Source organism: Ruditapes philippinarum, unplaced genomic scaffold (genome assembly GCF_026571515.1).
Source record: "Ruditapes philippinarum isolate M1 unplaced genomic scaffold, ASM2657151v2 ctg1843_1_1_1_1, whole genome shotgun sequence".
In the NCBI taxonomy this organism is placed as follows: Eukaryota; Metazoa; Mollusca; class Bivalvia; order Venerida; family Veneridae; genus Ruditapes; species Ruditapes philippinarum.
In genome coordinates, this window is record NW_026865464.1 from 112,667 (window position 1) to 127,774 (window position 15,108).

The 15,108-nt window shown below is 32.9% G+C and overlaps 1 protein-coding gene and 1 long non-coding RNA gene across 2 annotated transcripts; one reads left to right on the forward strand and one right to left on the reverse strand.

Moving 5' to 3' along the window:
• Window positions 1-348: 348 nt before the first annotated feature.
• On the reverse strand, window positions 349-4,052 carry LOC132729142 (uncharacterized). Its single transcript, XR_009625573.1, has 3 exons — window positions 3,932-4,052; window positions 1,084-1,274; window positions 349-431 (listed from the first exon to the last, which is right to left on the reverse strand). It is a non-coding gene; the product is annotated as an uncharacterized LOC132729142 (long non-coding RNA).
• A 4,353-nt stretch (window positions 4,053-8,405) lies between these two features.
• On the forward strand, window positions 8,406-11,741 carry LOC132729145 (troponin C-like). Its single transcript, XM_060714888.1, has 3 exons — window positions 8,406-8,801; window positions 10,511-10,615; window positions 11,422-11,741. The coding sequence occupies exons 1-3, from the start codon at window positions 8,562-8,564 to the stop codon at window positions 11,536-11,538; spliced, it is 462 nt and encodes a 153-aa protein (XP_060570871.1). The 5' UTR covers window positions 8,406-8,561; the 3' UTR covers window positions 11,539-11,741.
• Window positions 11,742-15,108: the final 3,367 nt, after the last annotated feature.

Below are 15,108 nucleotides of genomic sequence, written 5' to 3' on the forward strand. Positions count from 1 at the left end.
TACATCGGCTAGCTGTTGTAGTGTTTCTACATCATGCCTACGGAATTTAATTTTTAGATGTGCAAATCCCACATCAACTAAACACAAAGCATGTCCTTAAAAGATCATTTAAAATTATTTTGAAAAAGCCTTACCTGCTACGATTAAAGAGAAGAAAATTGTATGCGCTTTTTAACAAAACTACAATGTTTATTGGGAAAATCAGTATTTTTTCATTGGGAAAAATCAGTATTTTTTCATTGGGAAAATCAGTATTTTTTCATTGGGAACATCAGATAAGACTGTTAAAATCAGTTTAGAATGCCGAGTATACCTAGAAGTAAGTAATGAAGGTTTCTTAAATCAGTACCTGGTAGTTTCATATGATACTCGATCTTTTCATTCTGTCCAGTCATGAAGTGCCACAAAATGGTAACGGTTCTTATTTCAACCTGAAATATTAATTCCATGTTAGTTATTCACTATGCTATAATAATAGGTAATATGCAAGGTGTTTTCTTTTAATTTTGAAGAAAATATTAAGAACAAGTTAAGTAACTGATATTTTTAATTGTGTACAGACATGCATTACTGGTACATTTATTTTGCAAGTACTGTATTGGTACAAGTGTACTGTCAGTGAATTACTCGCATAAAAATTTGCTGCTATTTGTACTGGTACTGAATTACTGTCTCAATATGTGGCACTGGTACTGCATTAATAAGGGACAACTTTGGTTTTCATAAAAGATTAAAAGAGTAAAGTTTTATCACATATATCATCCTATTTATCTTTATACTTTTATATTAAGAAAACTTTGTTTTGGAAATTTATATTAAACAGTCTGTATGCAAAATATGGTGATATAAAAGTATTGGTACTTAATTACTTCCAAAATAAAAGTACTGGTACAATACTGGTATTTGTACTAATACCGCATGAGCTGACAAGTACTGTTACAGTGAGTGTTACTGGTATTTAAGTAGTATACTCCTAGTACTAATGCATTTCCGATTGTGTAATATGGTAGTTTAGCCATAATAGTTACTATTGCAAACCGTTTTTTCATTATATCATTGTAAATAGTTTGCTATAAATAATACCGAGTGTATCGACAAGGCAGGAGTCTGATTAACTTGATTTTGCAATGTCCAGTCTACCATCGACAGCACAGCGTCAGGTCCGTGTGTCCCTTTACCATCTGGACCTATCGTTTAACCTTGGTCATTTAGGAAGTTGAGTTGTTGTACGATATCTGGATTTTACGCATGGTTAAAAAGTATATTGGGCCCATCTGGAGAGAAAAAAAGAGGCAAACTGACGTATACGCTCATTACCTAGTATGAAATAACAAAAAAGAGATCCATAGTTAAACATAAATTAAAGTGACATTATGAATGGTGGATGAAAATGTCAAAGTCAAATCAACTTGAAATTTTTCCATAATAGGTTTCAATTTTAAATTATAGATAATAGTCCATGTGAATAATCACTAGCCCACATGAATCACAATAAATTCTATAGATATCCTTCGGAATATGTCGTTAATGCTCCGTTTATAAATAAGAGTGGAGCAGGCCTTTTATATTTCAGGCAATTTATCAATCATATTTTATCCTTGGCATTTTTCATAATCAACTATTGTTCAATGGCCATTATAATAGTCAATCTTTTTAAATATACATTTGTATAGTCAAATGAACTCAACCAGACAGATTTAGCGTAATGTAACTTGAAGACAGTGGTAAAAACAGCGTATTTGAACCTTATTAAAGCAACGTTTATAATATCGGTAAAAAATCATGATATCACCTGAATAGGTAACATAATTATATGGTACTAGTTTATGCTTTTCAATTCTTTAGTGTAGGGAGACACAGGCAAAATTTTCATTTCAAAGATTTGAATTTCTCTTTCAATATTCTATAAATGTCCTCGAAATAAAAACACTAAGCAGTCAGAGGAACAAAACTTTTCTCTTTATAAAGTTTCCCAACTTGACCCACGTGGGTCAGGTTATAGCATTTAGACTTCAAAATGGCTGTTATAGAGAACTATGAAAACGTTATAAAGTATCTGTCAAATGAATGACTAATAGAGGAAATCTACTTATTTCAATCTAACAATGTCCAGAATATCTGTAATTGTAATTTCCAGAGTGTTTTCCAGTTATATGATTTGTTTTAAAACTACTCGGTGTTGTCGGCGTCTTAATTTCGTTCAATATATGAAAATATAATTACGCTTCAAACCCAAAATATATAGTATTTATACAGAAATTCATTATAGAGAATGACATTGTAGCATGATTTTGGTAAATAACATTAATTTACTATTTTTGTCATTAATTTTAGCCGCGCCATGACAAAACCAACATAATGGGTTTGCGACCAGCATGGATCCAGACCAGCCTGCGCATCCGCGAAGTCTGATCAGGATCCATGCTGTTCGCTTACAGACCCTATAACAAGTAAAGAAACTGATAGCGAACAGCATGGATCCTGATCAGACTGCGCGGATGCGCATGCTGGTCTTGATCCATGCTGGTCGCAAACCCATTATGTTGGTTTTGTCGTGACGCGGCTCATATTAATGTTTAAAGACGAATGGGACATCTATTATATACAGCGATAAATTGTTTTCAAACAATTTTTACAAATATGAAAAAAAACGTTAACCATCAAGTCTCAATAACATGAATGCCCTAAACTAATAAAACCGTATAAATTATTATTAAAGACGTTTTCTACAGTTTTATGAAAATTTAATCCTTTCATAGAATTTTCCATTTTTTTTGTATGATAAGTAAAATTTAATGGAAAATTCAAAAATAAAAAGAAAAATATTATTATGTTAACGTGTTGGATTTCTTGTATAATGGCAGTTTCCGTTGTAACCGTATATCTCAAAACTGTCAAAATAGCCGATTTGTATTATAAAAAAAAATAGAACATGTATAAGATAGCTTAATACACACAACAAGCATTGTTTTATGCAAAGATAAACTTATCCAATGATTCTATATAAAACAAATGATAATCTGAACATATTTCTTTAAAAAATGAGTTTTCCATGCTCCTTAACTGAACAAAAAAATTAGAAAAATAAACATGAATTCTGTGAATATATTAAAGATATTGAAAAATTTCTTTCATACGATTTTCTAATTTTTTTGTATGTTCTGTAAAATTTAATGACGAATTCAAAAATAAAAAGAAAATATATGTTGACGTGTTGGATTTTTTTTAAAATGGCAGTTTCCATGGTAACCGTATATCTCAAAACTGTCAAAATAGCCAAACTGTGTTACAAAAATGTATAAGACAGCTAATTACACACACAATAAACATAATTTTATACAAAGCTTGCTTTATCTTAGGGTTCTGTATAAAACAAACGATAATTGGAACATATTTCTTTAAAAAAAATGAGTTTTTTCATGCTTTTTAACTGAACAAAAAATGAGAAAAATAAACATGAACTCTGTAAATTATTAAAGCTATCAAGAAATTTCTTTCATAGAATTTTCTACATTTTTGATATATCAAGTAACAGTTTATGGTGGATTCAAAAAAAAGAAATAAAAATATATGTTGACTTGTTAGTTTTTTTGTAAACGGGCAGTTTCCATGGTTACCGCTTATGCCAACTGTCAAAATTACCACGCTTTCTTAAGAAAATTCAGTGTTAAACTAAATGCATTGTCATATATACAACAAAAACATGTTGTAAATAAATTTCTATTTCTTTTGATGTTATATTAAGTAAATGATACTGAATATGTTTTTAAAACAGGTTATATAAGGCCATATTATTTCTTCACTCGACTAACATACCCGAACAGTAAGCAAAGTATTCAGAAATTTACAAAGAAAATAAATAAATGAAAATATTTCTTAGTTATAATTTTTGTTTTTTTATTCAACATTTTTTAAATTAAATAAACCTTACCGTGAAACAATAGAATATCGAATCGTAGATGCAATCAGAATAAACATTTATACATCACATTTTAATATGAAAATCAACATTTAAATAAAACCGAATTTCTGTCCGAGCAATACGAGAAGAGTTCCCGACTCTGCGTACCCTCTGCGTGGAGCGCTTGACAAGCCGGTACACAAACGGTGTACATGCTTTTGACTACTCGAGCATTCTATCTGCAATCGCTCGTTTAAAAGACGTTTATTTGTAATAAAACAATTACAAAGATGCATAGTGTGCTGTTTCCCAAGTTTGTTTTTTTTATTCTACATAATGTACAATATAAATATTTGAATTTGGCGGTCATATATGTTGGGTCTCCCGGAAGTGACGATACATGTGCTGGATTTTAAAGGCATTTAAGTGTTGTGCAGCCGAAAAATGATAAAATTCATTTAAAAAAAAAGAATAAATATGCATGATGATTTTCTTTTAAACACAAATATTTATATATATAATCATTTTCTAAAAGGTCATATTTTTAAAACAAAATTTGTGAAATTTCAAATATGTTAAGTTACAAATTGTATATGTTTCAATAACAGATGTCAAATTTAAAATTATGTAACTGGATGATTAAAATGCGGCTTTTCCTCTTTGTCCAATCAACTGTGCTAAACGTTTTATAATATATAGGTGATAAGGTCAATTAAGCTGTCTGTACTTATCATATTGTTAAACCTTATGACTGATAAAATATCCAGGTGATGATTGTTTATATAAATTCTATGTTGCTATGTTACATTATTTTGTATTGAAACCTGATTGGTCATTTTGTTATTTAAGACACAAAAAGGTTAAAATTCTATTGGTCAGTTAAAACGAAATCAATTTTAGAATTATTGTAAAGATACATGTAGAAAATTTAGAGTCAGTTACATTTTGGATTTCCAAGTGATAACATTGTATTGTGGCTTTCCACTAGAAATAATCGTTACTGTTTTTAATATCAATTTATTAACATCAGGATAACCTGTGTATATGTTATATATATTATCTGTGGTATTCCACTAAGAAAGAAACATTAAAATATAAAACGGAACATTGTGTTGAGATTCAATCCACCTCCAGTAGGACCTATAATTTAGCGCATAACACGTGGCGGGAATCAGTGTCTTTCCCAACCTCTCAATTTAGCAAGCGAGACTACGAATTCAAATTCCCCAAGAAGAACAACAATGAGTTTCACATATGGAATACCATTCAGAAGTGAAAAATCATGTGGACAATGTGGACTTTATCATAATAACAGACAGGAGAAGTGTTGTGCAAAAATGGCAAGATGCAACAAATGTAATAGAATTGGACATTTTGCACGAGTTTGTCTACGTCCAGCAGTTAGGCAAAAGTCAAACCACTCAAAACTACGCGATCAGGAACGCATGACAACTTTCATCAGACGCAAGACAGCTGAATACACATTTCCGTTTTACAATGAAGACGATGCCTACTTTAAGAAGAACCAAACAAACAATTCTGTAAGTAATGTTTCAACAGCAGAATTTCAGAAGTTGAAATCTTTGACCGATTCAATGACTAAAACTATTTACGGTTTAAAAGCAGAAAATATTGCCCTTGTTTTTAAAAATCAAAGACTTAAGGATTTTAATGAAAAACTACAGGATGAGGTTTCCATAAAGAAATTAGAAATAAGTCAACTTAAAGAAACATTTTTTCAAAACAACAACTCGCTAAAGGAAAAAATTCGGACTGACTCTTCAAAACTAGAGATAATGGACAAACTTATATTAGAATTTAAGAAACTAAATGACGACTATGAACAACTGAGATTGAAGCACAACCAGAAAGCCTATGAAATAGAAATGATAGAATCAAGGAAAAACGACCAAATAGATGACCTTAAAAATGCAAACCACAACTTAAGAGACGAGATTGCTCATTTGAAAGACAAAACTAAATATCTTTGTCGAAAAAGAGGAAACAGAAATCAAGATCTTTCAAGTACATGCGAGACCGGTTTCCCACATGAATGGAGAGGTCAATATCATCATGGAAGACAACAAGGACAGAGGGGACAATACAACAGAAATAGACGTCATTAAGACTGTGTTGTTTACAATAAGACAGTGATTAGGATATTTATTATTAGTGAATGGTACTTACGCTTTTCAGCAAAATCGGTGCTTTATATTCAAGTATATATTTCTGTAACTGAATATCTTATGTAAACAGTATTCTGATTTAATGATATTTATTTTTGTTAAATAGTATTTATGCTTCATTTCACAGGAGTGAAATAGTCTTAAAGGAGGGAGAAGTGTTGTGCAGCCGAAAAATGATAAAATTCATTTAAAAAAAAAAGAATAAATATGCATGATGATTTTCTTTTAAACACAAATATTTATATATATAATCATTTTCTAAAAGGTCATATTTTTAAAACAAAATTTGTGAAATTTCAAATATGTTAAGTTACAAATTGTATATGTTTCAATAACAGATGTCAAATTTAAAATTATGTAACTGGATGATTAAAATGCGGCTTTTCCTCTTTGTCCAATCAACTGTGCTAAACGTTTTACAATATATAGGTGATAAGGTCAATTAAGCTGTCTGTACTTATCATGTTGTTAAACCTTATGACTGATAAAATATCCAGGTGATGATTGTTGTTATAAATTCTATGTTGCTATGTTACATTATTTTGTATTGAAACCTGATTGGTCATTTTGTTATTTAAGACACAAAAAGGTTAAAATTCTATTGGTCAGTTAAAACGAAATCAATTTTAGAATTATTGTAAAGATACATGTAGAAAATTTAGAGTCAGTTAGATTTTGGATTTCCAAGTGATAACATTGTATTGTGGCTTTCCACTAGAAATAATCGTTACTGTTTTTAATATCAATTTGTTAACATCAGGATAACCTGTGTATATGTTATATATTATCTGTGGTATTCCACTAAGAAAGAAACATTAAAATATAAAACGGAACATTGTGTTGAGATTCAATCCACCTTAAGTAGAACCCATAATTCAGCGCATAACATAAGCTCCACATCCCCAAGTGTCTGTGTATTTAGTGTGGTGCTCCAATCCTTTTTTTTAGTCTCACTCATAGTTTTTTTACTAGAACTATAAATCAATACGCTGTCAAATGTGATGTTTGCCGACTTGTATCTAACAAAATAGGGCGGAAGAACTACTTTCAAGATAAACAAGATTTAAAGTATGTTATATTTGCTCAATTATATTTGCCAATAAAAATGTCCTATATATTTCATTTTACTTAAGAATGAAATTACATAAAAGGTAAAAAGCTGGGAAAGCGGATGTGAAATCGATCCATTGTAAAATGATAGTCTTTAAGTCGGTTTTTGTTTGTGATGATTTTTAATTGATTACGGTTTATCTTTTAAATCCCATTTATCCCAACATCTTTTTATTGTGGATTTCGTATTCTTTGCAGGCCCTGGAATGACTGATACAGTTCAGTTAAGACGAAATGTTTAAGTCACTTTACATGTATGAAACAGTTAACGTTCAGTGACTGGCCGAAAGCAAATACGAGTATATATGATATACCCGTCAAATTACCCTTCTCTGACTTAATATCGCTGGGAAGGCCTAGCAAAAATTAACACAACCTAGCCAGAAAAATGTAAATTAAAGATGAAAGGCTATGTTTTACTCTGGATGTCTGGAAAAAAACTTATATCCTTTTGAGAAGAATAGTTATCGGCAGTTTTTGTAATCCTAGAATAGCTTTTAAAACATAAGTAATTAACCCATTTTATAGCCAACTGGCAGTAACAGGTTCGACTCCTGCAACCAGCGCAAACAAAGATCAGCCGGCGTGTACGTTGCCTGCACTGTACGCTATTCGGTCAGTTATGTATTTTGAAATTTTCACTTAAAGCTGCATGCCTCCAGATGAGCCAAAAGATTTCAATTAAATCAATATTGAGAGAAAAAAAATAAGAAAGGTTAAAACATTCAAGGTACAATTTATATTCTTCATGTTATGTGCGGTTTAACACTGATTTTTGCAATATTTTATCACCATATTTCTACTGCGTTACTAACGCAGTAAGTTAGGGCTGTTTTTGCATATGTTGGCCACTTTTTGGTAATATTCGTGGATTGTAAGTGCCGATTGCAATATGTAAATTACTTTATTTGTTCACCTCACATTATTTTACTTTTAAATAAATTTTCTAAATTTTTATGAAAATTAACATAAATCTGGAGGCGTGCTGCTTTAAAATAACGAATGGTTTTATCCAAATTGACAAGTTCATCATGATAAAAGGTTAATTAACCAATTAAGTCTTTTAAATAATTAATATTATCTAAAATCGTATTTTGTTTCTTATCTAAATAGATATTTCATTTTTTTGAAAAAAGATAAATCGATATCTAAAAATAAGGTATATCTTTTTACATTACTTTTAGTTGAATCTACATAGCGGTCTGTAATCAAATTACAAGTTTTGATTGTTTGTAGGTATACACGCTTATTGGATATCTGGTTTTACATTGTTTCCACTTAAAGTATGGTTAAAATTCTGTTTAAAAATATCACACAGCTTATTTCATGGTCGGAGCCGATATTAATTTGATTAAAATTTAAAAATGGCCGAATTAACTGAAGAAGAAGAAACGCATCTGAGAGAAGTTTACGATGAATTAAGCGGGGAAGAAACTGGGGGATTAAAAATTGATAAGCTGTTAGAAATGGCTCAAATATTTGGACTGAATTTGTCTAGAAAGGAAGTGCAGGACAAACTTGATGAATTCGACAGCGATCAAGATGGGGATTTGGATTTTGAGGAGCTGAAAAGATTAGTCGCCGGGCTATATAGAAATAGAGAGGTGGGTGAATTAAACTTGAATTCTTCATGTCATTGTAATGATAATTCGTAAGGGTTTAAAGAAAAGCATCACAGTATACTTCTTCAGATTCGAACCTACGAAAGTAATTGGAAAAAAGCTGGACTAAAATCACTTGCCCAGCAATAAACTAAATCTGGTCAGAGTGCTTTAATCGACACATATTGGTGAGAAAAGAAGTTTATTTTCTAAACCTTAACCCATTGCTTCATGAGCATTTTGTGAAAAATGGCTGTTTTCATTGAAAAGTCTCCCGTTACAAGTTCAAATTGCTATAATACTATAAAAACTGCTTCAACACTAATCAAACTTGGCACAAATGTTGACTGGACCATTGCCCTTGAAACAACATGCTCAGGCTTAAATTTTCTGTTACCATGGCAACGAGGGGACATCTCAAAATTGCCAAAAATCACTATTTTGCGTTGATTTTTTCCATCAAAATTGATTTCAAAGTGCTGCAACTTTTCAATGGATTGAGATAGAGTCAAATGCTTTTCAGCGTTGGTTACACGTTACCTTATGATCAATCTGGGGTCATTTACAGCCTCTCACAAGTCCAAAATTTTCTTGGCGATGAGGGGGACTCCGCCCCCCTTCAAATCCCCCAAACAGAAGGGGGCACATCCCCCTTCTGGCAACCCCCTGATGTATCTTTTGGTTGGGGGGCCGCGCCGAAAAAGAGGTCACTTTTTTTAACAACATTTCTCAAACAAAAACAAGTGTTTGGGGCCTAAATAAGGCGTTTTTTCATCATTTGAGACAACAAAAAGGGTGGGGGTGAAAAAGGCGTTAAAAGGCGTGTATATGAAGTAATGGGTTAACCTGCTATATAGTGAGGATATTCAATTTTTTTTCTATAAATACAGGATTTATTTCATTGAGTGGTATGAAAATAAATATTACATGAGTGGCGGAAGCCACGAGTGAAAAATGATGATTTCATACCACAAGATGAAAATAAATCATGTATTAATAGAAAAAAACTTGAATTTTCTGTTTATTATATACTTCCTTTCTTTTTTGACATAACGATATAAATCTCCCACTTAAAATTGGTGTATTGGATGAATTTAAAAGAAAGTAGTCCGGCAAGACACCTGTGAAAATACGGAAAAATATGTTTCACCGGTGTAGTGAAAAATAAATTTTTACAGTGAAAATACGGAAAATGAAAATACGCATGTTATTTCATATATATTTCTCAGTGTTTCATTTATAAGTATATAATAAATATTTTATTACAAATCTAGAGCAACTGGAAATCAAAGTTTTAAAAGATTTCAGTATCAAAATACAATTATTGAGCTACCAACAGTATAGAGCCTGATCAGTACCATACAATCTGTTTGCAAAAGATGATCAATTAATTTCTGTTCCAGCCGGTTATGACCAAAACTTTCTCATTAAACCAATAGAAATATGAGCCGCGTCATGACAAAACCAACATGCGTTTGCGACCAGCATGGATCCAGACCAGCCTGCGCATCCGTACAGTCTGATCAGGATCTATGCTGTTCGCTTTCAGTTTCTCTACTTGTAATAGGGTTTGTAAGCGAACAGCATAGATCTTGATCAGACTGCGCGGATGCGCAGGCTGGTCTGGATCCATGCTGGTCGCAAACGCATTACGTTGGTTTTGCCATGACGCGGCTCAAATATCATTTTGTAAATTTATTCTGTATTATCAGGAAAGGCATGAAGATATTATGAACGCAGTTAAAACCATTCTACAGAACTTGGAGTTAAATGATGACGACTGCCTAACTAAGGAACAGTTTGAACAGTTTCTAATGGTATGGTAGATGTTTTATTTTGATTAAAAGACATGTACACTGTATGGTACCTGTTTTCTTCCAACTTGCACGTTGATTAAAATAATGGTATGGAACAAATAATGCCATATCAAAAAATAATGGTATTATCCATAAAAATATGGTAGATTTCAACGTTCACATAAAAATAATTGTATGGTTCAGATTTAAATATAGCGAAAAGATGCATGTCAAACGTTCTATTGAAATGTAGAAAAAAATATGACGGCGTGGTTAGTACATGTTTTCAATTCAAAATACGGTAAATGTAACATATCTAAAACTTGAAATGTTGTCTTTGATCTGCGGAGGTCACAGCAGCAGGGTCAGACTCGGTTCCCGGTCCTAACTGTTCACGGACTTTAAAGTATGTGCAACTGATATATAATTTGACGATGATAAATTATAAAAGTTGATTTATAACTATATTGTCTTGTAAAAATAATTTCGTATACATTTCTTTTCATGCATTTTTTTCAAAGCAAATATATTGAATGTCAGTCCTTTATGTGCAGATTAGTGTTAATTAGTAAGCATGTACAAAATTTGATTGGTCTATGTACATGTAAACGTACATGCTTACTATGTACAATGTAATTAACAATAATCAATTTAGTGTTTAATTTTTTTTATAAAATTGTCGATTTACAAGGCTTATTAAATTTAGCCGATTTACGAATGTAAGTGTTATGCTTCATTTGATAAACTGCAATTCTATTGGACAAAAAATAATTTCAACATAACATATTTAACTTGTGAGTTCTAATAATAATTCTTATTTTCTTCAGGAAAGGGGTGATGACCCATTGTCTCCAGAAGATTTAACTGAAATATTTACCTCCCTTGATAAAGATGGTGATGCGGTAATTTCGGCTGAAGAAATAGCTTCTTTATTCGTGGAGTGACTTGAACAGTTCATTTTATCCAGTTCAAACCTTCATTCAAATTAAATTTTCATGAACAGTGCATGATACTCACTTTAATTAATAAAATTGAGAGACTTATGAAAAAAGTTTCAAAGGATTTTACGTAATCTTAGTTGTGGTACAATACATGTATTATTGTGTTTGTAATAAATGTTTGGTGAATAAATTGTTTTATAATTTAACTTAACGTTTGTAATCATTGCTGACATTTCTTTATATAGATAATCTGGGACATAAGATTATCTTATGTCCCAGACATAATGTACATGTATATACAGCTTTAAGAAAGCACTATCAGTTGTTGAACACGAATCAGAGCTTTTGGTGCTAAAAGATGAGAGGTTTCTGGTGTAACAGAACAAGAAGCTTCTGGTGTTACAGAACGAGAGGGTTCTGGTGCTACAGAACGAGAGGGTTCTGGTGCTACAGAACGAGAGGGTTCTGGTGTTACAAGACGCGATGTTTCTAGTGTTACAAGAATAGAGGTTTCTAGTGATGCAGAACGAGAGGTTTCTGGTGTTACAGGACAAGAGGTCTCTGGTGTAAGAGAACGAGAGGTTTATGGTGTTAACATGTTACAGGACGAGAGGTCGCTGGTGTTAGAGAACGAGAGGTTTCTGGTGTTTCAGGAAGAAAGGTATCTGGTGTCAGAGAACGAGACGTTTCTGGTGTTAGAAAACGAGAGGTTTCTAGAGAAAGAGGACGAAAGGTCTCCGTCTTACAGGACGAGAGGTTTATAGATACCAGAGGTCTCTGATGTTACTGGATTCAGAGGTATTTGGAGCTGCAGTTACAAGAGGTCTCTAAAGCTTCAGTTACAGGAGAAAGTGGCATCATAGTGCTTTTCTTGGGTTAAAGGTTCGAGAGGTCTTGTGCTGTTTTATTAGAGGAAATTTCCTAACTTTGATAAATTAGTTGTTAAAGCATTGAGAACAGGCTGCATTTTAAATATATAGTTTTTAACAAAAAAACAAAAAACACTCGCTAACAAACAGTTGTCACGGTAAAAACTTCAGATAGGTTTTGTAGTTCAACAAGCAAATTCGTTGAATTTATATCCCCCGCCGAGTACTGGTTATTACTAACACAACAACTGAAGACATAAGGCTTTATTTATATATTTATCATGGCATAAACAGTAATATTCTTTGAACTTGATAAATATTCAGGGCAATAACAGAGCCATAACTCTGTGTTAAATAGTAATATCTGGAAATGCCAATGAGATGTATGCATACTGCATAATTAATCAAGGGCCATAAATCTGAGTGTCTGACCGGAACAAGGCGACTATATGCACATCTCCTCTTGGTATCCCATAAAGTTTCATTGAATTCCAGCCAGTAGTTACAGAGAAGTAGCACGGAAACGATTATTGCTTTGGTTGTATACTGCATAAGTTATCAAGGGCCATAACTCAAAGTTAAAATGTCTGACCCGAACAAGGCTACGATATGCGCATCTCCTCTTGGTATTGAAGGTTCCAATAAAGTTTCATTGAATTCCAGCAAGTAGTTGCTGAGAAGTAGCGCAGAAACAAATATTTTTCTATATGCATACTGCATAACTAATCAAGGGCCATAGCTCTGAGTTAAAGTGTCTGACCCAAACAAGGTAATGATATGCGCATCTCCTCTTGGTATTGAAGGTTCCCATAAAGTTTTGTTGAATTCCAGCCAGTAGTTGCAGAGAAGTAGGGCGGAAATGATTTTTGCTCTATATGCATACTGCATAACTAAACAAGGGCCATAACTCTGAGTTAAAGTGTCTGACCCTAACAAGGCTATGATATGCGCATCTCCTCTTGGTATTGAAGGTTCCCATAAAGTTTCGTTGAATTCCAGCCAGTAGTAGCAGAGAAGTAGCGCGGAAACGCTTTTTACTCTTTATGCATACTGCATAACTAATCAAGAGCCATAACTCTGAGTTAAAGTGTCGGACCGGAACAAGCCGACGATATGCGCATTTCCCCTTGGTATTGAAGGTTCCCATAAAGTTTCGTTGAATTCCAGCCAGTAGTTGCAGAGAAGTAGCGCGGAAATGATTTTTACTCTATATACATACTGCATAACTAATCAAGGGCCATAACTCTGAGTTAAAATGTCTGACCCCAACAAGGCAATGATATGTGCATCTTTTCTTGATATTGAAGGTTCCCATAAAGTTTTGTTGAATTCCAACCAGTAGTTGCAGAGAAGTAGCGCGGAAACAATTTTTGCTCTATATGCATACTGCATAACTAATCAAGGGCCATAGCTCTAAGTTAAAGTGTCTGACCCAAACAAGGTAATGATATGCGCATCTCCTCTTGGTATTGAAGGTTCCCATAAAGTTTTGTTGAATTCCAGCCAGTAGTTGCAGAGAAGTAGCGCGGAAACGATTTTTACTCTATATGCATACTGCATAACTAATCAAGAGCCATAACTCTGAGTTAAAGTGTCGGACCGGAACAAGCCGACGATATGCCAATTTCCCCTTGGTATTGAAGGTTCCCATAAAGTTTCGTTGAATTCCAGCCAGTAAGTGCAGAGAAGTAGCGCGGAAATGATTTTTACTCTATATACATACTGCATAACTAATCAAGGGCCATAACTCTGAGTTTAAGTATCGGACCGGAACAAGCCGACGATGTGCGCATCCCCTTTTAATATTGAAGGTTCCCATAAAGTTTCGTTGAATTCCAGCCAGTAGTTGCAGAGAAGTAGCGCTGAAATGATTTTTACTCTATATGCATACTGCATAACTAATCAAGGGCCATAACTCTGAGTTGAAGTGTCAGACCGGAACAAGCCGACGATATGCACATCTCCTCTTGATATTGATGATTCCCATAAAGTTTCGTTGAATTCCAGCCAGTAGTTGCAGAGAACTACTCCGGAAACGAAATTCGGACTGATGGACGGACGGACGGAAGGACAACGCCAAAACTATATCCCCCTCCCGATACCATCGGCGGGGGATAATGAACGGGAATGGAGCTGTTAATTTTAAGTCAGTGAATGGGTCAAGCATAGGGTATTTAAAGCACACGCTCACACACTTCCAGAGAGTATTTACTAAAGTCTTTGCACAAACAGTTACCCAAAGAATTGAAGACAATTATTTTAAACATATTGTTTCCATCAAAATAACTCGCTGACAGCAGGGGCTTGAATTAACAGATTGGTTATGTAGCCCATGACCTTGAATAAAGTATATTCCAATGGGGGTTTGGAATTTGATGCTCAAGATATTTCAATACATGGACGTGACTTCATTATATGGAAGATATTTCATCACATGGAAGACATTTTAAGATTTGAGAGAAATACTTTCAATCCCTGGAAGATATTTCAACATATTAAATAAAGTTCAATACATGGAAGATATTTTAGACCATGGAAAATATATATCCAAGTATTGAAGATTTTTTAATACAAGGGACAATATTTCAATAAATGAAAAATTATTCCATACATGAGAAATATTTCAATCCATTGGAGATTATTTCAATTCTGTGGAATTTTTTTTTTAAATCTGTAAAACATATTTAAATAAGTATAACAGTAA

Bases quoted from the DNA above. Each gene is read 5' to 3' on its own strand.
- LOC132729145 (XM_060714888.1), top strand. From the start codon at position 8,562: ATGGCCGAATTAACTGAAGAAGAAGAAACGCATCTGAGAGAAGTTTAC. The intron at 8,802-10,510 runs GTGGGTGAATTA...CTGTATTATCAG, and splicing joins GGCTATATAGAAATAGAGAG to GAAAGGCATGAAGATATTAT. The intron at 10,616-11,421 runs GTATGGTAGATG...TATTTTCTTCAG, and splicing joins AGTTTGAACAGTTTCTAATG to GAAAGGGGTGATGACCCATT.